We start from the raw sequence: 24,824 nt of genomic DNA, 5'->3' as shown, positions 1-24,824 counted from the left end.
GGCTCGAAAAGAGGCTTAATTGGAAGACAAGCACTGGGGAAATGAAAGGGACCTCAGGCACCACACAGGAGCCAGGAGCTGATCCAGAATCTTCTGTATCAGCATCTGGTTAGTGCGGGCAAGTCATTCCACTTGTCTGGGCCCAAGTTGTCTCATCTGTACAATTAACAGGTTCAACATACGGTTGCTGGGGCGGGGGCAGGGGGGGTAGGGATAGTTAGGGACTTTGGGATGGACTTGTGTACACTGCTATATTTAACATGGATAACCAATAAAAACCCACTGTATGGCACATGGAACTCTGCTCAGTGTTATGTGGCAGCCTGGATGGGAGGCGAGTTTGGGGGAGAATGGATACATGTATGTGTATGGCTCAATGCCTTCAGTGTCCACCTGAAACTATCACAACATGGTTAATCGGCCATGGGTGTGCATGCTAAGTCGCATCAGTTCAGTTCAGTTCAGTCGCTCAGTCATGTCCAACTCTTTGCAACCCCATGAATCACAGCACAACAGGCCTCCCTGTCCATCACCAACTCCCAGAGTTCACTCAAACTCATGTCCATTGAGTCGGTGATGCCATCCAGCCATCTCATTCTCTGTCGTCCCCTTCTTCTCCCACCCCCAATCCTTCCTAGCATCAGACTCTTTTCCAGTGAGTCAACTTGTCGCATGAGGTGGCCAAAGTATTGCAGTTTCAGCTTTAGTATCAGTCCTTCCAATGAACACCCAGGATTGATCTCCTTTAGAATGGACTGGCTGGATCTCCTTGCAGTCCAAGGGACTCTCAAGAGTCTTCCCCAGCACCACAGTTCAAAAGCATCAATTCTTCGGCGATCAGGTTTCTTCACAGTCCAACTCTCACATCCATACATGACCATGGGAAAAACCATAGCCTTGACTGGATGGACCTTGGTTGGCAATGTAATGTCTCTGCTTTTTAATATGCTCTCTAGGTTGGTCATAATTTTCCTTCCAAGGAGTAAGCGTCTTTTAATTTCATGGCTGCAATCAGCATCTGCAGTGATTTTGGAGCCCAAAAAAATAAAGTCTGACACTGTTTCCACTGTTTCCCCATCTATTTCCCATGAAGTGATGGGACCAGATGCCATGATCTTTGTTTTCTGAATGTTCAGCTTCAAGCCAAACTTTTCACTCTCCTCTTTCACTTTCATCAAGAGGCTTTTGAGTTCCTCTTCACTTTCTGCCATAAGGGTGGTGTCATCTGCATATCTGAGGTTACTGATATTTCTCCCAGCAATTTTGATTCCAGCTTGTGCTTCTTCCAGCCCAGCATTCCTCATGATGTACTCTGCATATAAGTTAAATAAGCAGGGTGACAATACAAACCTTGACGTACTCCTTTTCCTATTTGGAACCAGTCTGTTGTTCCATGTCGAGTTCTAACTGTTGCTTCCTGACCTGCATACAGGTTTCTCAAGAGGCAGGTCAGGTGGTCTGGTATTCCCATCTCTTTCATAATGTTCCACAGTTTATTGTGATCCACACAGTCAAAGGCTTTGGCATAATCAATTCCTCAGTGATCAATGCAAAGAAATAGAGGAAAACAACAGAATAGGAAAAACAAGAGATCTCTTCAAGAAAATTAGAGATATCAAGGGAACATTTCATGCAAAGATGGGCTCGATAAAGGACAGAAATGGTATGGATCTAACAGAAGCAGAAGATATTAAGAAGAGGTGGCAAGAATACACAGAAGAACTGTACAAAAAAGATCTTCACGACCAAGATAATCACGATGGCGTGATCACTCACCTGGAGCCAGACATCTTGGAATGTGAAGTCAAGTGGGCCTTAGAAAGCATCACTACGAACAAAGCTAGTAGAGGTGATGGAATTCCAGTTGAGCTATTTCAAATTCTGAAAGATGATGCTATGAAAGTGCTGCACTCAATATGCCAGAAAATTTGGAAAACTCACCTGAGGCCACAGGACTGGAAAAGGTCAGTCTTCATTCCAATCCCAAAGAAAGGCAATGCCAAAGAATGCTCAAACTACCGCACAATTGCACTCATCTCACACGCTAGTAAAGTCCTGCTCAAAATTCTCCAAGCCAGGCTTCAGCAGTATGTGAACCATGAACTTCCAGATGTTCAAGCAGGTTTTAGAAAAACAGAGGAACCAGAGATCAAATTGCCAACATCCGCTGGATCATGGAGAAAGCAAGAGAGTTCCAGAAGTCGCATCAGTCATGTCCAACTCTTCATGACCCTATGGAGCCCACCAGGCTCCTCTGTCCATGGGATTTTCCAGGCAAGAATACTGGAGTGGATTGACATTTCCTTCGCCAGGGGATCTTCCCAACCCAAGGATCAAAATTGCATCTCATTTCTCCTGCATTTGGCAGGTAGTTTCTTTACCACTGGTGCCACCTGGGTGGCCCAAATTGGCTATACCCCAATATAAAATAAAGTTTTTCTTTTTTAATTAAAAATTAATAGGTTCAAGCAGCTTCAAGATGATATATATGTATCTTTCCATGGAGACCCTCACTCTGGGACCCTCTGAAGCTGTAACTTGGGGAAAGCAAAGAGCTGCATTCAGACACCACCCTCTACTCTGCACCTGCAACCCGTAGGCAGAGTTGGTCTGTTCTAGAATATTCCATCTCCATTTCCTCCCTTAGTAGTAGTATTCACTCAGTCATGTCCAACTCTTTGCGACCTCATGGACTATAGCCCTTCAGGCTCCTCCGTCCATGGGATCCTCCAGGCAAGAATACTGGAGTGGGTAGCCATTCCTTTCTCCAGAGGATAATCCCAACCCAGGGACTGAACCCGTGTCTCCTATGTTGCAGTCAGATTCTTTACCATTTGAGCTACAGGGAAGAATTTTCCTGCCTTAATGAACAAGAATTAGTAATTCCCTCCAGAGATTCTATGGATCTTCTCAAGAGAGATCGTTTCTTCAGCTGCTGGTCTGCAAGAGGGAATGACAGGAGTTAAGAGCTTTGATGGGTGGTGCACATACCAATCATGACCACATAGGTGGCCACCTCCGAAAACTGAGGTCTGACCCATTTCATCAGAGAACCCAAAGCCTCTCCCTGAGTCTGGAGAACCGAGAGGAGGAAGGGCAGCCCACGTGGCCTAAAGGAGGACCAAAGCTACCTCCTGGCCAGGTGTGAATCCACAGGCAGCCGTCAGAGCTGTGTACCAAGGGAAACTCAGGTCAGAGCCAGGTGGACTGTCCTGAAACCAGGTAGCCATTCAAATCAGGAGTAAATGAAACAGGAAGCCATGGGGGAAAAGAAAAACAGAGGAGGTGAGCTTCTTGTTCACTAGCTTGGTTCCCACTCATGGGCTGCCAGCTTCATGAGGGTAGGACCTTTTGTGTCTTATCTGTGTTCCCAGGCATAAGAAAATAACCAGCATATAGTAGCTCCTCAGTAAATATCTGACTGGAGGATGGTACCAGGGTCCACTGCTCAATTTCAGTTCAGTTTCAGTAAAGGACTTGAGTCTGAGAGGATTTTGTTTCCAAGACCATGAACTATCAAAGAGGATACAGGAGGAGAGTGGCCGGGTTCAGGATAGAGTGAAGACTTAGGGAACATGGACCTAAAGTCACAGGAGCAAACTCTCTTTCCACTCCAGCTGTCTGTCCCCAGAATTATCATTCAGAGTTGCAGCTAAAACTCCATAAATGGGAGACATTGGACAGACAGACAGAAGGCAATGCCCCTGGTGCTGAGGCCACTTTGAAATATAAGTCTGTCTTGTATGTGGGCTCTTTCCTCACTTTCTGCTACACACGTCCTGTCAGGCAGGGCAGGGACACCTCCAAATTGTGTACTGTGATCTCCTGGTGTGCACAGACAGGAGATACAGGACCTTACCACATTCCTGTCTCTCAGCCGTGTTTGAAACAATGCCTTATCACCAGCATCTGCTTCCCTGCAAATGCAGCCTCCTGTGAGAAGCTAGTGTGTGTGTGCATGATCTTCTCCAAGATCCTCTGCCAATTGTGAATGGGGAGGCTGCGTGAGCTTGAGAAAATGGGCCCTAGGTAAATAGATTCAAATTCAACCTTTTAAAGAAGAAAAGTCTGTATGTCCTTCAGCTTTTCTGGATTCAGCAGTGCAAGCGCATAAAAGGTATCCATCATCCCAGCTATGGCATATCAAATTTGCAAGAGCCTGGGATTTGCTCAAATGCTCGGGAGGAGGGGGCGGGGTATTGAACATTTCCTAGGTTTAGAAGAAGCTGTGCACAGAAATACACAACTCGACGGAAGTTTGTGCGTATCACCCATGCGGCCTAAGGACCAAATGGAATGAACAAAATAGGAAACTCTAGTTCGGAAAAGTTGTTCGTGAAGACTCATGCAGTGACTATTTTAAGAAAATTAGAAGTATAGCATTCTGCTGCAAAAAATAACTACAACGGCCTCTCACATGCAAGAGCAAAGATTCAGAGAACCAGTCTGTTCTGACTTGCTGGTGTCTTCTGGAATTAGCTGAAAAATTTTTGAGAACTGGCCTGACATTTTCAGGAGTCATGGGAGGTTATAAAACAGGCAGCAGGGAGAGTCCAGCTGATTTGGCTTGTAGGTTTGTCAAACACCTTCTGGATGCTGGTAACTAGAGTCATGTCTACTCACACTTCCACTTAAGGGAACAGTATATGGGGCACACAGACACTGAAGTGGCCCCACTTACCTCTTCACCTGGTACTACATCCCTCCCTGTGTAATCCACTCCCTCCTAATTGTGAGCAAGGCCTGTGATCACCTGTAAACAACAGGAGACGGCAAAATTGACAAGATGTCGTGTCTGTGATGACATGACATGTGATCGCAACTTCCCTCTTGTCTGCTTGATTTACACATTTTGATCAAGCACGTGGCTATATGAAGGAGGCCCAGGTGGCAAGGAACTGAAGGCATCTTCTTACCCACAGACACTGAGGAAGCAAGGCTCTCAGCCCAACAGGACTTAAGGAACTGTTGCTTAGAACCACGTAGAGCCTTTCCCAGTTGAGCTTTCAGAGGAGACTCCAATTCTGGCTGACACTTTGATTGCAGCCTCAGCAGAGACCATGAAACAGAGGACCCAGCAAAGTCACGCCTAGATTCCTGACCCACAGAAGTTCTGAGATAGTAGCATTTTGGTCTGGATGAAAAGTTTTTGTTATCACCTGCCCTTCTTGGTCCCCCTGGTTGTCCACCTCTGCTATTCCTTGCTCACTGGAGTCAGAATGGAACCCTAGATAATAAAAATGATCACCAACATACCATCAATATGTCAGGAGTTATTATAACTCCCCCTTCCTTGGGTGTAAAATGGGGATGATGAGATAAACTGGTGACCTATTCTGTTGGCAGAACCGGATTCAGATTCTGATGGAGTACACATGAGCACTCTTGACATCTGTGTCCACACCACACCACAGCCTGCGGAGACCAGTGTCTCTCTGACTTGCTTACCCACTCCTTCCTAGGGGATGGCCTACCCTCAGGATCATCCTGCCCTGGGCCCCATCCTTCCATCCCCACTCCTTCCATCCTCTCATTCTAAAGAAAACTGTAGTCAAGACCTATGTTGAGCTTGGGACCTCAGACTCTCTAGAGTCTGAATCCAATGTGACGCTATACTAGACTTTTCGGAGTCTCTCCCTCTCAACCTTCTTTGGGAATTATCTCAGTTGAATAGGGTTGCCTCACCTGGGGCAGCCCGCATCCACTCTCTGGTTCATCCAGGAGTACAAAGCCATGGTCCTGCCCCCATAACTCAGGATAGTTCTGAAGGGCCCTGGTGCCAATCTCAGAGCATAGCCCAACCATTCCCCCTTCCAGATTCTGCTTCCTTCTCTGCCCTCCACAGCGACTGATGCCAAGATCTTACCCTAACGGACTTGCTGCGTCATCCTCTCCATCTGTGTTTCCTCAGGAGCCTGTGCATACATACATGCGTGCTAAGTCACTTCAGTCGTGTCCGACTCTGTGCAACCCCATGGACTAGAGCCTACCCGGCTCTTCTGTCTGTGGGATTCTCCAGGCAAGAATACTGGAGTGGGTTGCCATGCCCTCCTCCAGGGGATCTTCCCGACCCCAGGATTGAACCTGCAACTCTTGTGTCTCCTGCATTGGCAGGCAGGTTATTTACCTCTAGTACCACTTGGGAAGTCCCCTCAGAAGCCCAATATGTGGCAATTCCTGAGGAGAAGGAACATGAGCTGAACACAAGATGAAGAAATCTAACATGGTTGGGGATAGGCGTGGACTGGACTCTTAGGGTTGTGGTGAGCATTTGATGGACTAATTTGTATGAACTGGCAAACAATGACCAGTAAGTTATAAATCTCATCAAATTTAGGGCTGTTGTTATTAGCATGATAACTATAGCATTATACATTGTTATTATTCATGATCTTGGAGTCAGCAATCCAGCTGCATGGCCCTTGAAAGAGAATTAAGGCATAGGGAAAATTTGTGTGATTTCTCAGGAATCTGCACGCTCATTGAGACTGTAACGAGAAGCTTCTGGAAAAAGCTGAACTTGCTCTCAGTGCTTATTAACAGAAGTGTCACTTCACAGCAGATGAAATGGTAGCTTTTCATCTGTGCTGGTCAGACTGTACCTGCCATCTTGGGTGTACCTGGGAATACTGGTAAAGGTGAAAAATTAGAGGAAAATGGCCAGGAAAGCTTGGGGCAGGCATCTGCCCCAAAATAGGTTGCCCTGCCTCATTCTCCACCTTCTAGTTCACCTCGTCATCAGTGGAAAATGCTGTACATCCTCATTCATTGGGCTTCCCAGGTGGCACTCGTGGTAAAGAACCTGCCTGCCAATGCAGGAGATGTTAGAGATTCGGGTTCTATCCGTAGATCAGGAAGATCCCCTGGAAATGGAAATGGCAACCCACTCCAGTATTCTTGCCTGGAGAATCCCATGGACAGAGGAGCCTGGCGGGCTGCAGTTTACGGGGTGACAAGGAGTCGGACACACCTGAAGCGACTTTGCATACACCTCATCCATCGCTCTGTGGAAGCCTTCCTTGACTACCCCTCACTTAAAGGTGTTCCCATTTATTTCTTTTTCCTTCTAGACTATATGCATTTTTGTCGTTACACTTCTTGTTTTGTCCTGCTGGAGATTTGGGTCTTATTTATTTTCTGTACTTTAGGATGGGTTGGGTTAGATGTTCTGTGTATTGGGTCCTCTAGGGCTATAGTGGGAGAAGGCAATGGCAACCCACTCCAGTACTCTTGCCTGGAAAATCCCATGGATGGAGGAGCCTGGCAGGCTGCAGTCCATGGGGTTGTGAAGAGTCAGACACGACTGAGTGACTTCACTTTCACTTTTCATTTTCATGCATTGGAGAACAAAATGGCAACCCACTCCAGTGTTCTTGCCTGGAGAATCCCAGGGACGGAGGAGCCTGATGGGCTGCCATCTATGGGGTCGCACAGAGTCGGACATGACTGAAAAGACTTAGCAGCAGCAGCAGCAGGGCTATGGTGGTTTAAATCAACCATGGGGTTTAAAACAACAGAAAAGTATTCTCTCACTGTTCTGGAGCCCAGAAGTCTGAAATCAATCCTGAGGACTGTGTCTCCTCTGAAGCCTCCAGCATAGGATCCTTCCTTTCTTCCTTCAGCTTCGGGTGCTCCAGATGCTCCTTGTGGCAGCATCACCGCAATCTCTGTCTCCATCTTCCCGTGGGATGGCACATGCCCTTCTCTTGTGTGTCTTCTCCTATGGTCTTCTTTTCTAAGAATACCTGTCCTTAGATATGGTATATGTGTGCATGCTCAGTAGTTTCAGTCGTGTCCAGCTCTTTGTGACCCCATGAACTGTAGCCCACCAGACCCCTCTGTCCATGGGATTCTCCAAGCAAGAATACTGGAGTTGGTTGCGTGCCCTCCTCCAGGGGATCCTCATGACCCAGGGATCAAACCTGTGTCTCCTGTATCTCCTGCATTTCAGGCAGATTCTTTACCCACTGAGCCACCTGGGAAGCCCAACTTTGAATATAAGGCCACACTAATCCAGAACAATTTCATCGCAAGATCTCACGTTAATTACATTGTCAAAGACCCTCTTCTCAAATAATTCAGCTTTGATAGATGCATATTTCTGTAGACACCCTTCAACATACTACAGTCAGTATGTACTGATTCAACTATGCAGAACTGACTTCTGTTAGATCTACCTGAAAAGTCCTTAGTCCTGAGAAGAGAGAGTGTAAGAAAGGGATGGAACAAGAAGACATGTGAAGGAGGACTGGATGAGTTTTGTCAACTGACTACTCAGGAGGGAGGTGCCAAGGAGGAAAAGGAAAGCAAAAATAGCCAAAAAGTGTAAAACCAGAAGTGATAAGTGGATAGTTAAGTAGAGAACCTGGCTCCTGCGAGGTGATATGCTCTTTCTCAGCAGAGGACAAGGTGATTACGAGAACAATTAATTGGCTCACCCACTGGCACTCTTTGCCTCAGTTTCCCCACAAGCCTATGGCACTTCCCCTTTTTTCGGGATGTGCTGAGTTCACTGTTCAGAAAACTAACCTGTGTTGCTTCCCTGGGGGACACTTGATGAGGATCACAGATAAGCAATAGAGCAGCCGTTTAAAAGTGCTCATTGGATTTATTTTATTATGTGGATGAGGCAGGCTGAACGGCCCACAGGAAAGACAGCTGGTCTTAGATGTTTGAGGTCTTGAAAATGGCGCATGTCTACCTATACTACTGCCATATACAGAATCATCAACGCAGGCTCACAATACCAAGGCCAATTTGTGGGAACGCAGACTGTCTCCTTCCAAGTTTAATGCAAAGAAAACAGTTTTGACCTGGTGTGATAAACATTCTTAAATAATATTTTCTGTGATATACTGAGACTTTATAATTCTTTCATCATGGTACATTTTTTTAATCTGTTCCTAAAACCTGGAACCCTGAGGAATGATTTGAGCCAGAAAGAGCTGGTGGAGAGGAAAACTGTGGGGTGGAACATTGTTGTCTTACTTGTGATTAGCAAGCAAAACTCAATTCCAAATAACTGGAAAGGGAAGGGGAGCAAGGGAGAGAACCTCTTCTAATGTTAAACCTTCTATTGTTCTCTGTTCTTTTTATGTGTTTTAAAAACAAATAAACTTAACTGCTCACTGTCCAGGTTCAGTTCAGTTCAGTTCAGTCACTCACTCGTGTCCAAATCTTTGCAACCCCATGGACTGAAGCACACCAGACCTCCCTGGTCCTTCAGCAAATCCCGGAGTTTACTGAGTCTGTGATGCCATCCAGCCACCTCATCCTCTGTCGTCCCCTTCTCCTTCCACCTTCAATCTTTCCCAGCATCAGAATCTTTTCAAATGAGTCAGTTCTTCGCATCAGGTGGCCAAAGTATTGGAGTTTCAGCTTCAACATCAGTCCTTCCAATGAACATCCAGGACCGATTTCCTTTATGATGGATTGGTTGGATCTCCTTGCAGTCCAAGGGACTCTCAGGAGTCTTCTCCAACACCACAGTTCAAAAACATCAATTCTTCGGTGCTCAGCTTTCTTTATAGTCCAGCTCTCACATCCATAGATGACTACTGGAAACACCATAGCCTTGACTAGACGGACCTTTGATGGCTATTAACTTGCCAGCTTTGTTCAGCTGTTAAGTAATCTGTTGTGGGAAGGACAGCACCACCTCTTCATCCTTTGTACCTCCCCCCAGCCCCACTCATTCTCGCTCCTGTTCCTTAGTGGGTCTCAGAGGGGCCTGACCCTGAGTACAGGCAGCCACACACCCTGGCTCCCCTGAGGGGAGGGTGCATGTAGCACATACCTGGCAGATTAGAGACCTGGTGTGGAGCGCTGGCTGGGCCATCAACCAGCCTGGTGACCTTGAACCAGATCCCCTCTACTCTCAAGGTCCCTGTTCCCTCATCAGTAGCAAAAAACTGAGAAGGATGCCCGCCCAACTTAGGTTACTTAGGTTAACTGCCCTGCTGAGGGTTACTATAAAGACGAAATAGAAAAAGAGCTTGAGTTAAACTCCCTTCCTAAAAATAAAAAAGCAAAAGTAGATTCTCTGGAAAGGTCAGAGGAAGCCCCCAGGCTGTTGGGGATCCCAGGAAGAGGTTGAGGAAATTCCCAGAACCCCTCTTATTCTCCTAAAATTGAACTAGTTAAAGCCATTTCAGCAAATGTTACCCTGGCTGTCAAAGCACAGAAATGTTGCCCATACCTTAGAGATGTAACGAAACCAAGGGTATCCTTCTCAGTGCAGGGACACATCAGAAGTTGCCTGGTGTCAGAGAGACCTAAAGGACCCCAAACAATAGAGTGAGTGGTTCACTATTGTGTAAGAGCCCAGGTGGGCAGGGCTTTCGTTTATCTATTTATTATTAATGCATCATTTCATATCTTAAAAACATTCCTGAGGTCACACCTGAGGTCAGCTAGTCCTTGTGCTGGGAGAGAAAATATTGCCAGGATATGCGTCTTCTCACAAAAAATCCCCTCCTCCAGGGGAACATGAACACCTGAACAGGCACACATACACGGCAATATGATAAAAATAAGATTGTTTATCTCCTTGTTCATGGCCTGTCTCCCAACAACCATAAAAGATTCACCAGGAAGCTTCCATGTGTCTTCTTAATAACTTCATCCCCTGGCTGGGCACAAAATAGATCTGATATCTATAATATCTCTAATATTGTGTTGAGTTAATGAATAAGTGGATTCATGAACAAATGAATAAATGGTAGAACAGAGATATACCAAAAATACTAAAATGTTCAAAGAGGAAGCTGCACAGAAGACCTCACAGGGAACTAATGTTCGAACTAAGCCTTGAAGAATGGAAACTATTATTGCAAGAAAGAGCCAGTTCTGACTCCATACGGGAACTGTTTCTTGCTGCTGGAACTGTTTGATTTGCTTTACATTGCTTTTGTTATTGTAATCATACATGATATCCTGCCTCCGAAAATCCTGTCCCTCTGCCCGACTGTTAAACTAAAGTGTCTTTGTTTGGACCCTGTCCACCTGTGGATGTCAGGAAGGAAGAATTATCACATCCCCTGACCTAGGGTGGCCTTTCTAAGAGATATTTGCAAGATTAATGGCCTTTTAACTTTGTTTCCTAACTGCCCCCCATCTCTGTTCTATAAAAGAAACTGCCATCCAGACTGCAATAAGATGGCTATTTTGAGACACTAGTCTGCCATCTTCTTGGCAGAAAGCTCTCCAGATGAAGTATTCCTTGCCTCAACACCTACACTGGCCTGTCACGTGGCAAGCAGGGACAATGTGGGGGGCCTGGTCAGAGAGCAGGGGTGGCAGGAAATAAGAATACAAATAATACAAGGTCCCTGGAGCAGGGATCCTGGTAAAGACTATGGAGTCTGTCCTGTGGAAATGGAGGAGGCGTGGGGATTTCAAGTAAAGAGGTGACTCGGTTATATTCTGCCAGTTAAAAAATGGTTGTTCTCATTGCATTTTGGTGGGTGGATTGGAGCCCAGGAAGCCAGGGGGCTGATACTGGAATCCAGGCTGGAGAGAATGAAGGCAGAGCTAAGACTAGGTATCATTTAAAGGATTGAAGAGAGATGTTTGGGACTCAGTTTCTAGGATCTGGTAACAAATTGTGGTGATGGCGAGGACTGAGAGAAAAAGGGAGGAAAGACTCAAGGTGGGTGCACAAATAATTGTTTGAAAGTTCTGTGAACAATGGGGCCATTCACTCGGAAAGGGCCTGAGTCAGCTGGGGGTGACCAGTTTGAAAAGTCCAGAAGGTAGATGTTTGTGTCCAGAGCTTAGAAATGAAGTCAGAATGCAGATGAAAATTTATGAATCGAACTTTCACCCAGATAAATAAAAACAATGAAATAATAAAATATATGGAATATAAAATAATACAGTGCTGAAACAACTGTGTAATTGTGGAATAACAAAAACTGAAAAATAATGGAATCGTGCATCATCTTTCTAGATGATCGATTTACACGCTGACAAAATATATCCAAACAACTCGCTACGTTTTAAATTTATTGTGTTGCAGTTAATAGGCTATACAAAAAATCCCAGATTGGACATTTCTCTCTGTCTGACTTCACTCACTATAGCAGTCTCTAGTTCCATCCATAGTACAGAATGTGACTCAACGTTATGTGACAGCCTGAATGGGAGGGGAGTTTGGGGAGAATGGATACATACACACGTATGGCAGAGTCACTCTGCTGTGTACCTGAAACAATCACACTGTTAATCGAGCATAGTCCAATATAGAAAAAAGTTTAAAAAAATCCTGGCTGGAGAGAGAGCCTCAAGTCCTCTTTCAGCATGTCCTGTACAATCAGGCACAGTCCCAAGCCCTGGACATGCAGTCTCCTGCAGTCTCTGCCCTCATGGAGATGGCAGTTCCCCAGCATCGCAGTTGTGAATACAACCTACACGTTAAGTCGAAGAACAGCTAAACTCAGATGAGTGCTAGAAGGGGTCTGTCTCAGAAGAGAAAGGAGGTTTCTCTGATGAAATGACAGGTGAACTGAACTCAGAAGCTTGAGTTTGATGCAGGGGAAGAAGAAAGACAAACAAGTGTTTGAGAAAGAGGGACCAGTCCCTGGAAGAGCCCTGGGGGGGTGGGGAGGAGAGGAAAATCTAAGGTCCTAGAAGAAGCAGGTGTGGCCCAAGTGGCGAGAACCAGGAGGGCAAGCGGGTCAGAGGAGCTACCCTGGTAGCTGCCAAGGAGCATTAGTGGAGGAAGGGATCATCCGTTAACATCTAATAGAGCTCACAAAATGCCTGCAAGAAAAATGAAAGTATATTAAACTTGGCTAATGAAATGAACTAGAGATTCTTTATGATAGAGAATGAATTACTGAATTTGAACAAATTAACTCAATTTAAAATTAGTTAATCTCTTCATAGAAAATAGCATTGCAAAGTCCCTAAATTATACAGGAATTCAATACATATTATTTGGATCTGAGTTGCTGTTCCTAAGTCATCTTCCTCCCTACCCCGGATGATGTTTGCTAGTTTTGGTCGAATTCAGCCAACACAGGAAAGCATGTAGGACATTTCCTGGCTTCAGGCACTGTCCTTGTTTGACAGCCTCCCCTCAACCGGGTGGCACGCGTGTGATTCTTTTCGCTGTACAGAGCAATGTTATGGAAATTCAGGGACCTCGGGGAGGACACCACTTGACCACGCTGATGTGAGAAAGCCCACATCTTCATCAAGTTAGGGGCACTTATTCTACCCCAGGCGATCGCTCCTTGTAAAATAAAGCTCTTACGTTAAAAAAAAAAAAAAAAAGTATATTTTCAAGTAATTGGATTACCTTAAGTCCAGATTTAGTTTAACCCCACTGGAAATTCAAAGAGAGATTTGGAATTACGTGTGAGACATTAATTACTTACATCTGACTGAGTGGTTATTTCTATGAATGAATGCACTTAATTAATTTTTCCCCTCACTTCTTGCTATTTCCTGATGATAATCTATTTTCTTTCATCACAGGGGCAATAGAAAAATAGCCAAAGAAGGATCCAGTGATTTGAAATTCCAGAACTTCGCTCTGCCAAAAAATAGGTCAGAATATTTCTTTGTTCATGAATAAAGGAGTAAAGCTTTTGATGCTGTGGCAAATAAGCTGACCAGCACACACACACACACACACACACACTCATCATTAATGGGACAGACTTATATTGCTCTCAGTGATCTTAGACGTTACAGGGAGACCAAGATCTAGAACAAGAAGGGACTTGACATAGGTTGAACTTCCAGACTCCCAGCACGTACGTGATGCAGGTGTTGGTTATGGGAGAGGGATGCAGTGGGAGGTTGGGGTTAGCAGATGTAAGCCATTATATAGGATGAATAGACAAGGTCCCACGGTATAGAACAAGGAAGTAGAGTCACTATCCTGTGATAAGCCATAATGGAAAAGGATATAAAAAAGAACTATATATATATATATATATATATATATAATATATAATATATATATGCATGTGTGTGTGATAAGTCACTTCGGTCATGTCTGACTCTTTGTGGCCCCATAGACTGTAGCCCACCAGACTCCTTTGTCCATGGGATTCTCCTGGCAAGAATACTGGAGTGAGTTGCCATTTCCTTCTCCAGGGGATCTTCCCAACTCAGAGATCAAAACCATATCTCTTACATCTTCATTGGCAGGCGATGTCTTTACCACTAGAGCTACATGGAAACCCCCCTATATACATACATATATATATATATATATATATATATATCTGAATCACTTTGTTGTTCAGCAGTAAGTTACAAACATTGTAATCCAACTATACTTCCATTAAAAAAGAAATCAAAGATTATGTGTAAGGTAAAACAGCCAATAAAAAAACTAAAAATTAAAAAAAAGCACTGCCCAGGCATCCATACCATTTCAGACCAGGGCTATTTCCACCACCCACCTGGGTCTCTAAACAGTCCAAGAGACAGCCTTTGAGAGGAAAGCTTGCATCCTTCAGCTGCTGAATGATTTCAGTGATGAATCATGGGAGAATCTGGCCATGAGTTCACAACCGGGTCTCAGAGGCGAGGAGACTAGAGGGAGCCATGTGCCCACTTGGTTTCTTTCCTTTTTCTTTCAATTGAGCAAAACATTTATGAGCAATTAAGACATTAGGACAGGTTCTTGAAGATGCTGAAACGAGAGGCAGAGTCCTGTCTCCAAGGGGCTCGCAGCCAAGTCTGAGAGCTCAGAAGGAGGACCACTCGATGAAATGAGTGACAAGGGACCAATCATGAAGCCAGCTCTAGCTCTGTGTTGAGCCCGGTCTGATTCTGAGCAATGCCCCGTTGCCTAGAAGGGTTGCAGGCCTGCCTGCCCCTAGCCAGAGCTCCTCACCAAGCCCTACCGGAGCTGTCTCTGTACCTAAAGGAACCCAAGGGTTTCCAGGTGTTATAGCAACACTTGCATCCCAGCGAACTTCAACTCAAGTCAACCTTCAAACACCCGTTCAGTTCCTACTAAGTGTCAGGCACTAGAAGTGTTCTTGGCATGCTAAGATGTGTTTGAAGTAATATTTCCTCTAAGCAGAGTGAATGCATGCCTGTAAAACAGAATACTTGAAATATTTTCAAGGCTGCATTAAGCAAAGAAAAATTTGTGGCTGTTCTCAGACTTCTTCAGTGTTTACATTCAACAAATTTGAATAATGTCTTTTAAGTCAATATTTCTGATTTCTTGACAATAGCAAGAGATGGGAGATGGACGGGTTAGAAGTCTTCCTTCAAATGGAGATGGCTGCAGCAATTACATACCTCAAAGTAATATTTACAGTTACATTTGCAAAAGAGAGAGAGCAGTGCTTTTTTCTGAAGCAAATTATTTCAGGATGTGTCATAGCATGCTCGAGATATATTAAAAAGAGCAACAGACGATGTTTCTGCAACCTGTTCCAAACCATTTATAAACCCAAATTAAAAAGAAGAAAAAAATTCCTAAATACATACAAATCTTTGTACCGCTGCATATTTTATAATGAAAGTATTATATGAATATAAATTAGTATCTGAGATCTATAAATCAAATCAAAATGTCTAAAAACTACGGGTTTGGATCTACCATCATACTTTCAGAACTAGTAAGCGGATGCTGTCATTCTCCACTCAAATGATAATTATCGGTGTCTGGTGATGATGCAGTCAGGGCAGTGCTGCACATGGGCAGGACCAAAGAACAGAATATCTTCTGCTCCCGAGCTGAGTGACCGCGCTCAAACAAGCCCGTTTCCACTTCAGTGCCTTCCTTCTCTTAGAAATGGCACTTGAAAACAAGAGTAGACTGAATTAACTGGCGGTCAGGTGGTTAGAACTCCCACACTTTCACTGCTGAGGGCTCAGTTCAGTCTATGGTTGGGGAAATAAGATCCCACAAGCTGTGAGATGCAACATGAAAAAAAAAAAGAAAAGCAAGAGTAGACGGTCTTACCCACCATCAATCCCCCGGATATAAGGTAGCACTTGTGTTTGGGGAACACATGCCTGACCTCTGCAGCCTGGAACATAGTAGGCTCTCAGTAAACAGCAAAGGCTAGCGGGCACTGAGTCCTCACCACGGGCTAGGCGCTATTTGAAGAGCTTATACGCGGAGAAAGGTAAACGTCATGTGAAATCGCTTGTATGAGGAATCTAAAAACCAGGTGCAAATGAACCTATTTATGAAACAGAAATCGAGTCACAGATGTAGAAAACATGCTGATGGTTACCAAGGGGGAAGGGGGGAGATAAATTGGGAGATTGGGATTGACATATACACGCTGCTGTATATAAATAGGGGCTTCCTGGGTGGCACTAGGGCTGCCCTGGTGGCTCAGAGGGTAAAGCATCTGCCTGCAACGCGGGAGACCTGGGTTCGATCCCTGGGTCGGGAAGATCCCCTGGAGAAGGAAATGGCAACCCACTCTTGTATTCTTGCCTGGAGAATCCCATGGACAGAGGAGCCTGGCGGGCTACAGTTCATAGGGTCTCAAAGGGTCGGACACGACTGAAACAACAGCATGGCACTCACGGCACAGATACAAATAGGTAACTAACAAGGACCTGCTGTATAGCACAGGGAACTCTACTCGGCACTCTGTAATGACCTACAGGAGCAGAATCTTAGAAAGAGATTGGACGCACCCATGTGTGTAACTGACTCCCTGGTGGTAGTTGGTGGTTCAGAAGCTACGTCGTGTCCAACTCTGCAACCCCATAGACTATAGCCCGCCAGGCCCCTCTGTCCATGGGATTCTCCAGACAAGAATACTGGAGTGGGTTGCCATTTCCTTCTCCAGGGGATCTTCCAGGCCCAGGGATCAAACCCAGGTCTCCTGCAATGCAGGGAGACTCTTCACTGACTAAGCAATGAGTCCTTGCCAATAACACTGTAAATCAACTATACTCCAATTTTAAAAAATGAAAATAAAAAATCTCAATAGGTAGTGTCTCACTGCACCCTAGCAGTCACATTCTCACTAAGTTCCTTTTATAGGAGAGAAGAATACAGGCTGGAGACGGTGAATAAATTCACTGAGGCTGAGGTGTATAGCAATCAATAGGCCTGATTATTATAAATATTACTAATCTCTGAAGCAACCCTGGCTCTGCATCGCTGACCTCATGACTGCCATCCCTCAGTTAGGTGTAGGGTTAACTCCAGCAACAGGTACAGAAGGACTGTCCTCCCCAACCCACCCCAAACTCAAACATGCACGGACCTCCTGCTAACATACAAGGTAAAATACAAAGCTCGCTGCTGCTGCTGCTAAGTCACTTCAGTCGTGTCCGACTCTGTGCGATCCCATAGATGGCAGCCCACCAGGCTCCCCCGTCCCTGGGATTCTCCAGGCAAGAACACTGGAGTGGTTGCCATTTCCTCCACCATTTTTTTTTTTTTTTTTCGTGAAAGTGAAGTCGCTCAGTTGTGTCTGACTCTTAGCTGGGGTTTCACAAAGGTGATACCGCCCAGGACACTATCCAAGAAAAACGCAGGATCACATACGTGTCCATTACCCGTGACCTGTCCACAAGACTGAGATGAATGTTTTCTAGAACAGCCCATGGACTCTACCTGGCGGAGTCCTCAACGCCCACCACGTCCCCGTGTGGGCAGAAACAGAAGCATCGCCATGGATGTTTTCCAGTGGCGTCCAAACTTGAACCAATAAGTGAATGCCTAGCAAGTACCAGACTCTCCATAAAAGAAACTTCAGCATTTAATCCTCTGAGGCAGGTATCGAGTTGGCCAAAAAGTTTGGGAAGATGTCACAGAAAAACCCCAATGAACTTTTTGGCCAACCCACGGTGATCATTCCCACCTAACAGATGAGGAAAGAAGCCTGAGAGACTGCCGTGTCTTGGTCACAGTCACAGAGCCAGTGACCGGTAGAGCTGGATCTGGACTCAGATTCAGACTTCAAATCCAGGGCCTGTGCTGGGTTCTTAGTTTTCTGTTCCTGTGAGTCTCAAACCTACCCTTGTCAAGACTCCACTATGAAGAAGGATCACGTGTCCTGAGAAGGACATCCACACCCACAATCACGAAGCCTCCAGCGGCAATTCTTCGAGCTGACGTATCCTGAGAAGGACATCCCCAATCACGAAGATTCCTAGCGGGATTCTTAGAGCTGGTCCCTGGACCAGCAGTATCAGCACATCTGGGAGCCACTTGGAAGTGTAGGTCCTCAGCCCCACTACTGAATCAGACACTTGGGTTTTGGAGTCTGAGCACCTGGATTAAACAAGCCCTCGCAGTGATGATGACGGCTGGGCATGTTTGAGAACCTCGGCATCAAACATGGTTACCAAGAGTGCAAGCTTTGGAGCTGGAGTAAGAGGCCTCTGGGCTCAGCCCGCTCAACCAGGTAAATGAGAAGGAAGGAAGAAGATGTAAGGTAGGGGTGCAGGAGGGTGGGATGGAAATGGGAGAGAACACTGTCCTCACCTGTGAGATATCCTTGGGGACCAGAAAGATCAACGATGAGGAAGACACAGCCCTTGCCATCAAGACGCTCAGCTTCTGGTGGAAACAAACAAAAAGGCCAGTGTAACAGAACTCAAGACACTGTGCCACATGCGGGGACTGAAGCAGTCGCAGGCCCTGTGAGCTCGGGAGATGGAAAGGACTGGGAAACAGAGGGCTTTCTCAAGCCCACTTTCTAGGGAGAAGTGAAGCCAAGGTTCACACACCAAGTGCAAGTCTCTGTTTCCATCCCCATTCCTGACGAGGCCATTCCTAACAGCATCGCTCACGTTTCTCACATTCATACTCTATCCAATGCATCACCTCATTGTCTAGGGATTTTTCTCTCCGCCATTAATACCTGCAGCAATAGCTGACTCCAGGGGGCCAGGTGCAGCTGGCTGTCATTTCTCAGGTCCCAGGAGGCCGATCCTCAGGGAGACGGCTTCCCTGTTCTATTTGGTGCACTGGGAGGCCCCCTGCCGGCTGTCCTTGCCAGGCACTCCTGAGATCACAGCTCAGCTCTGGATGGGCAGCCACTGCAGTAGGTCTGAGCTTGGCTTCCCTGGTTTTGCCCTTCCTGTTCTTCAACCCCTCTGAGCATCTGCGGTGCCAAGAGAGATGTTAAGAATCATTTCTGTTCCCTTTTGTCCCCTACTGTGCAGAAAGTGTCCTTCCTAAAGATTCCCCCAAGCTGAGAGCTTTACAGAGGGTGCCAGGTGCTTTCAGAGGATGTACGGAAAAGTGTGCTGTCCCGCCAGCTCTCTGTGGCCATCCGCAAGGAGCTCCTGTGTAAGCTCCCATGTGGAAGAGGCTCAATAAACACGGCTGAAGGGAATAAGAAGAGTAGGAAGGAGGTAGATAAAGTCAAGATGCCCCAGGATGCTATGAGTTTGTACTCCTCCCAGCGCCTGGCAGAGACTGGATCCTGAAACAGGTAAAAAAAGAAACTTCTCTCAGAGCAAGAAGGATGGAAAAACAAAAAGAGAGAGAAGGGAATTGCCTGGCAGTTCAGTGGTTAGGACTTGGCACTTTCACTGTCGAGGGCCTGAGTTCTATCCCTGGTCGAGGAACTGAGATCCCACGAGCTGGGCTGCCCAGCTGAAAAAGAGAGAAACAGGGAAAGACGGCGGAACGAACGGGAGAGGGACACAGAGCGTGCGCCGGGTGGAGGGGTGGCAGATCCAGGTGTCGCTCTGCCCACTGGAGCTAAAGCCGTCCTGGCAAAGCACCGCGCTCTGCACCGCTCTCTTCTCTGCTGTATGACCATCAAACAGCCAAATGAATTTGTTCTCCTCTTCCAGTATTTGTCAGGAGCTTAGGTAGCATATATGGAAGGGATTGTAGCTCCAAGGACATGCTTTCTGTCCCCAAAGAACTTACAGTCTAGTTGAGGAAAGAAGGAAAAGACAAGTGAAATTTAATGTGAGATTTATGTACGAAATGAATGACTATACACTGCTTTGAGCTACACAAAGTATACAGTTAGAGCTAGAAGGGCTGGCATAGAAGCTCAGAGGAGGGAAGGCTCTGGGACCCTGGTAGGGTAGGATGCCGAGGGGGTGAGAGTCAGGCTGGGCTGCCCCCAGCCAAGAGTGTGGTGGCGGGGGGGGGGTGAGCATTTCATGGTTCAGAATTATATCGAACACTGGCAGTGTCTTTCTCGGACTCACTTCAGGGAGTTGCATCCTCCCAAATATTTTTCCATAAAAACAAAATAGAAAAGAGAAGATTCTTAGACCTAGTCAAGGATATCTTTCACAAAAAAATGAATCCATAATCCTCCTATGCTGTTGGTGGGAATGTAAATTGGTGCAGCCACTATGGAGAACAGTGTGGAGGTTCCTTAAAAACTAAAAATAGAGCTACCATATGATCCAGAAATCCCACTCCTGGGCATACAACCAGAAAAGACAAAAGCTCTATTTCAAAAAGATGCATCCACCCTAAAGTCCACTGCAGCACTACTTACTATTCACAACCAAGTCATGGAAGCAGCCTACGTGTCCATCCACAGATGAATGGAAAAAGAAGACGTGATTCATACACAGAATGGAATATTACTCAGCCATAAAAAAGAACGAAACAATGCATTTGCAGCAACATGGATGAGCCATGTTGAAGTGAAGTGAATACTTCACTTCGTATTAAGTGAAGTAAGTCAGATGGAGAAGGACAAATATTATATATCGACTTATACGTGGGATCTGAGAAAAATTATACAATGAACTTAGTTATGAAACAGAAATGGACTCACAGAGTTGGAAAGCAAACTTGTGTTTACCAAGGGGGCAGGCTTAGTTGCTCGGTCACGTCTGACTCTTTTGAGACCCCATAGACTATAGCCTGCCAGGCTCCTCTGTCCATGGAATTTTCCAGGCAAGAATACAGGAGTGGGTAGTCATTCCCTTCTCCAAGGGATCAAACATGGGTCTCCTGCATTGTAGGTGGAGTCTTTACCATCTGAGTCACCAGGGAAGCCCCATTAAGAAGGAAGGGAGGAGGGATAAATTGGGAATTGGATATTAGCGGATATACACTACTCTATATAAAGTAGATTAACAACACGACCTACTGTATAGCACAGGAACTATACGCAATATCTTATAATAACCTATAGTGGAAAGAGTCTAGAAAAGAATATATATATATATATATATATATATATAAAACACTGGCATGTATATTACATATACACTGGAATATATATATTATATATATATATATATAATTGAATCATGTTGCTGTACACCTAGATCATTGTAAATCAATTATACTTCAATTTTTAAAAGAACATTTCCATCACCTGCCCCCAAAAAGGAAGGAACCTTTATTCACTTATTAAATACGAGACTTGATCTGATTCCACCTTGCTGTGAATTTCATCTGCTTCAAAGGAATAAGTAGTTGTTATAATAAGGAGTCGTTCCTTATTCTCCGACGTCAAATTTGTAATGAAAACTAAAACCAACCACCAGGGGGGATTTGCATGCACACCCATGAACCAGGTTCCCACGTGCTGCACACCCTGCAGACCTTTCTGGGGAAGGCTAAGTGTGCGTGTGGACCCAGACGAGGGCTGTGGTGGGGCTCGAGGCTGCCTCACTCCGGGCTTGTTCTCTTACCTGTGTTTCCCTGCCACCTGTGTGCCTCGCCGTCATCCACTCACCCATTCCCTCCTTTGTGCTCATTCAGCAACATGTTTTTGTGTATAAGCCACGTTCCAGGCACTGTGTTAGGTACCTGGTCTCCCTTCGAGGAGCTAAGGGCCTGGGGTAGGAAGCTTGAGAAGGGGAGTTGGGCTCCATTCTGGTGAGACGAGTGTGGGTTCCACCGGGCAGGTGCCAGGTGATCAGAGCACGGTCTGGTGCCCACGTCGGGGAGGAATAAACACCCGCACAGTTGAGGCCTGTCACCCCTCTTCCTGAGACTGTTGCACCCTGTCCTTCCCTCTCCACGCGGACATGTGTGCTCCAGCATCACTTTCCTGGGATGCGGCTCTGAGCATCCTTTACCCTCTGCGTTGAGACGCGTCACTCCACCTAGAGGTCAACACAGTCCTTCCAGCTTATCCCTCAGTTCCCTGCCCTCCAAGCTCCCTGTGCATTTCCACACCTCCGCCCCCACGTCTCCCCGATGCAAACCGTCCCCATCCCTCAGGGAGTGGAGAGAAGGGGGCAGGCCCATCTGGTGGGAAATACAGCACTAACATCCCACCGCAGCCCTGACACTGATATCAAGACGCTGTCCAACAAGAATCCCTACGAAGCATGAGTGAAATGATTGCTATAAAGTGGGCAGCTCCCAACAAGCTGCAGTTAGAAGTCCAAACAGCAGGAAGAAGGGAATGAATTTAGAAACTTGACCTCTGCCTTCACTCCTTTTTGGTTTATATTTAACAGTTTTGTTATTGTTTTCAGTCATTAAATTGTGTCCAGTTCTTTTGTGACCCCATGGACGGCAGCCCACCAGGCTCCTCCATCCATGGGATTCTCCAAGTAAGAATACTAGAGGAGGTTGCCATTTTCTTCTCCAGGGAATCTTTCCAACCCAGTGATCAAACCTGCATCTCCTGTATTGGCAAGCAGATTTTTTTTTACGATTGAGCTACCAAGAAGCCCCTAAAATGAGTTTGAAAAGTAAAAGTTGCCCAGTCGTGTCTGACTCTTTGTTGAAACCCCATGGACTATACAGTCCATGAAATTTTCCAGGCCAGAATACTGGAGGGGATCTTCCCAATCCAGGGATCAAACCCAGGTCTCCTGCATTGCAGGTGGAGTCTTTACCAGCTGAGCCACCAGGGAAGCCCAAGAATACTGGAGTGGGTAGCCTAACCCTTCTCCAGCGGATCTTCCTGACCCAGGAATTGAACCAGGATCTCCTGCATTGCAGGCGGATTATTTACCAGCTGAGCTACTAGAGGTAGTGACTATTAAAAAGATCAGTCATTTTCCCCCAAATCAGAGAATTTTATTCTAAAGTAATCTTTCTATTTCAGGGGCAGAGCTTTCAATGAGGTGTGGAGCTGAGCCAGTAAATCTTGGAGGTTTGGGAGAGGGGATGAAATCATCACAACCACTTCCCAGGGGTTTTGCTGCCGCATCCTGGACCAGCGGCGGGTGTCTGGGGAGACCCAGAGGGGCGCACCAGACTCGAGAGGGTGATGAGGAATTAATCTCCAAGCCAGGAGCCTGACCCTGGAGACAGGATCAAGTCCCGTCTCTAAGGGACCGGAATAACACACCATCCAAACTCTGTTCCCATGGATAAGACAACATGCGTGCACCCTGCCTGCTCCATCAGACCCAGTTCTCCCAGGCAGCAAGGGGTGGGGTGTGGGGTGGGGGGAGTTTAAACTAGTACCCTCGAAAAATTAAAAATGATTAAACCTTTTAAATTATTAAGAAGTATTAAAAATTCAAACTAACTCAGAAATTAAAAATCTTCATTTGTAATGAGCCTTAAATATTGAAAACCATGAACCTCTGGAGGCCAGCTTTGTTCACTCCATACCCCGTGAACTGCCATACCCACCATGTGGACACCTGCCTGTCCAAGCAGAGATTGTCCAAGCAGAGAGAGAGGGACAGCTGCTTTACTCGAGGCCCATATACCAAAAGGAGCAGGAGGGTCAGGAGGGCAGAGGGGAAGCTGCCAAGCGACACACCATCCAGCTGTGGCCTGTTCACACGTGGCCACGTGATGGATGCTGTTGACGAAAGCAAGCCGGGGAGCATCCATGTCATTCCCTGGCAAGAGGCAGCTTGCTAACCATGGACCTTGCTTGAGCACAGAGAGAATGCATCAAATCTCCAGGAAGTCTGCGAGCAGCATCCTTCATTAATCACCCTGGGCTGTCAGGCTGTGAACAGTGTTAACACAGGAGTCTTTTCAGAGTGCTTGTCAGCTGCCAGTGTTGAGACGTGGCCCGCACTCCAGCCAGACATAACCCTGGAGTCCAGGACGCCTCCCCAGACCCCTCCTTGCAGCCTCCCTCCCCACCCCACCCCCACCCTGGGCTTTTGGGCTCAGCTGGAATAACAACATCATTCCTGCCTGGCTGCCGCTTCCTCTGCTAATTCATCTGGCTTGCATTGACGCACAGAGGACCCTGGGGTGCACAGTCCCGGAGGATATGACATATGAATGAACACCATGGCTTTGGGGCCCCACCAAGAGGAGTCAGCAGATAAACCAGTCGCAGATGGCTTTACAATTGGGAGGAAGCTTCCAGAGGCAGGGAGCCCGGTGGGCTAAGTTGCTGCCTCGGCTGGTGAATAATAAGGCCAATCCTGTCACTGCCGATGGCTTTCCGTGTCACTTTAGACACGTGACTTCTAAGTTTTAGTTGCATCTGCAAAGCAGGCAAAGCCCACAGGCTGGAGCTGAGCCCCTGCTCGGTGTCTGAACAGGTGTTTTTCCCTTCAGATACTCTTTTTAGCATCCCAGGACCTCAGTCCAGCCTCCAAGAATCTGAAACCTGCAACCACAAATTGGACATTATTCCCAACGTGCTTTCAGATGTTGATGGTCTTTGAGTCTAAAAACTGGGTAGGTGAGGGCTTCCCTGGTGGCTCAGTGTGAAAGAATCCGCCTGCTAATTCAGGAGACATGGGTTCGACCCCTAATCTGAGAAGACCCCACATGCCACAGAGCAACCAAGCCCATACACCCGGGTCTAGAGCCGGGGAGCCACCACTACTGAAATCCACATGCCCTAGAGCCCATGCTCTGCAACAAGAGAAGCTACCGCAATGAAAAGGCTGGACACGGTAACTACAGTGTAACCCCCGCTCACCACAACTAGAGAAACGCTCGCTTAGCGACAAAGATCCAGCACAGCCAAAAATGAAATAAGTAAATAAAT

General features: G+C 46.3%; 1 protein-coding gene across 4 annotated transcripts in view; it reads left to right on the top strand.

Moving 5' to 3' along the window:
- Nucleotides 1-24,824, top strand: part of CLNK (cytokine dependent hematopoietic cell linker) — a 234,021-nt gene that overhangs the window by 83,475 nt on the left and 125,722 nt on the right. For all 4 annotated transcript variants that reach the window (XM_088836491.1, XM_088836490.1, XM_088836488.1 and 1 more), the window contains one exon: nucleotides 13,483-13,554. In XM_088836491.1, the coding sequence (XP_088692617.1) occupies nucleotides 13,483-13,554 (72 nt within the window). The remainder of the gene's footprint in view (nucleotides 1-13,482; nucleotides 13,555-24,824) is intronic.

Source organism: Moschus berezovskii, chromosome 5 (assembly GCF_049115385.1).
Source record: "Moschus berezovskii isolate FMDL1 chromosome 5, NW_MosBer_1.0, whole genome shotgun sequence".
NCBI lineage: Eukaryota > Metazoa > Chordata > Mammalia > Artiodactyla > Moschidae > Moschus > Moschus berezovskii.
This window is presented reverse-complemented; position numbering and strand designations above follow the sequence as displayed.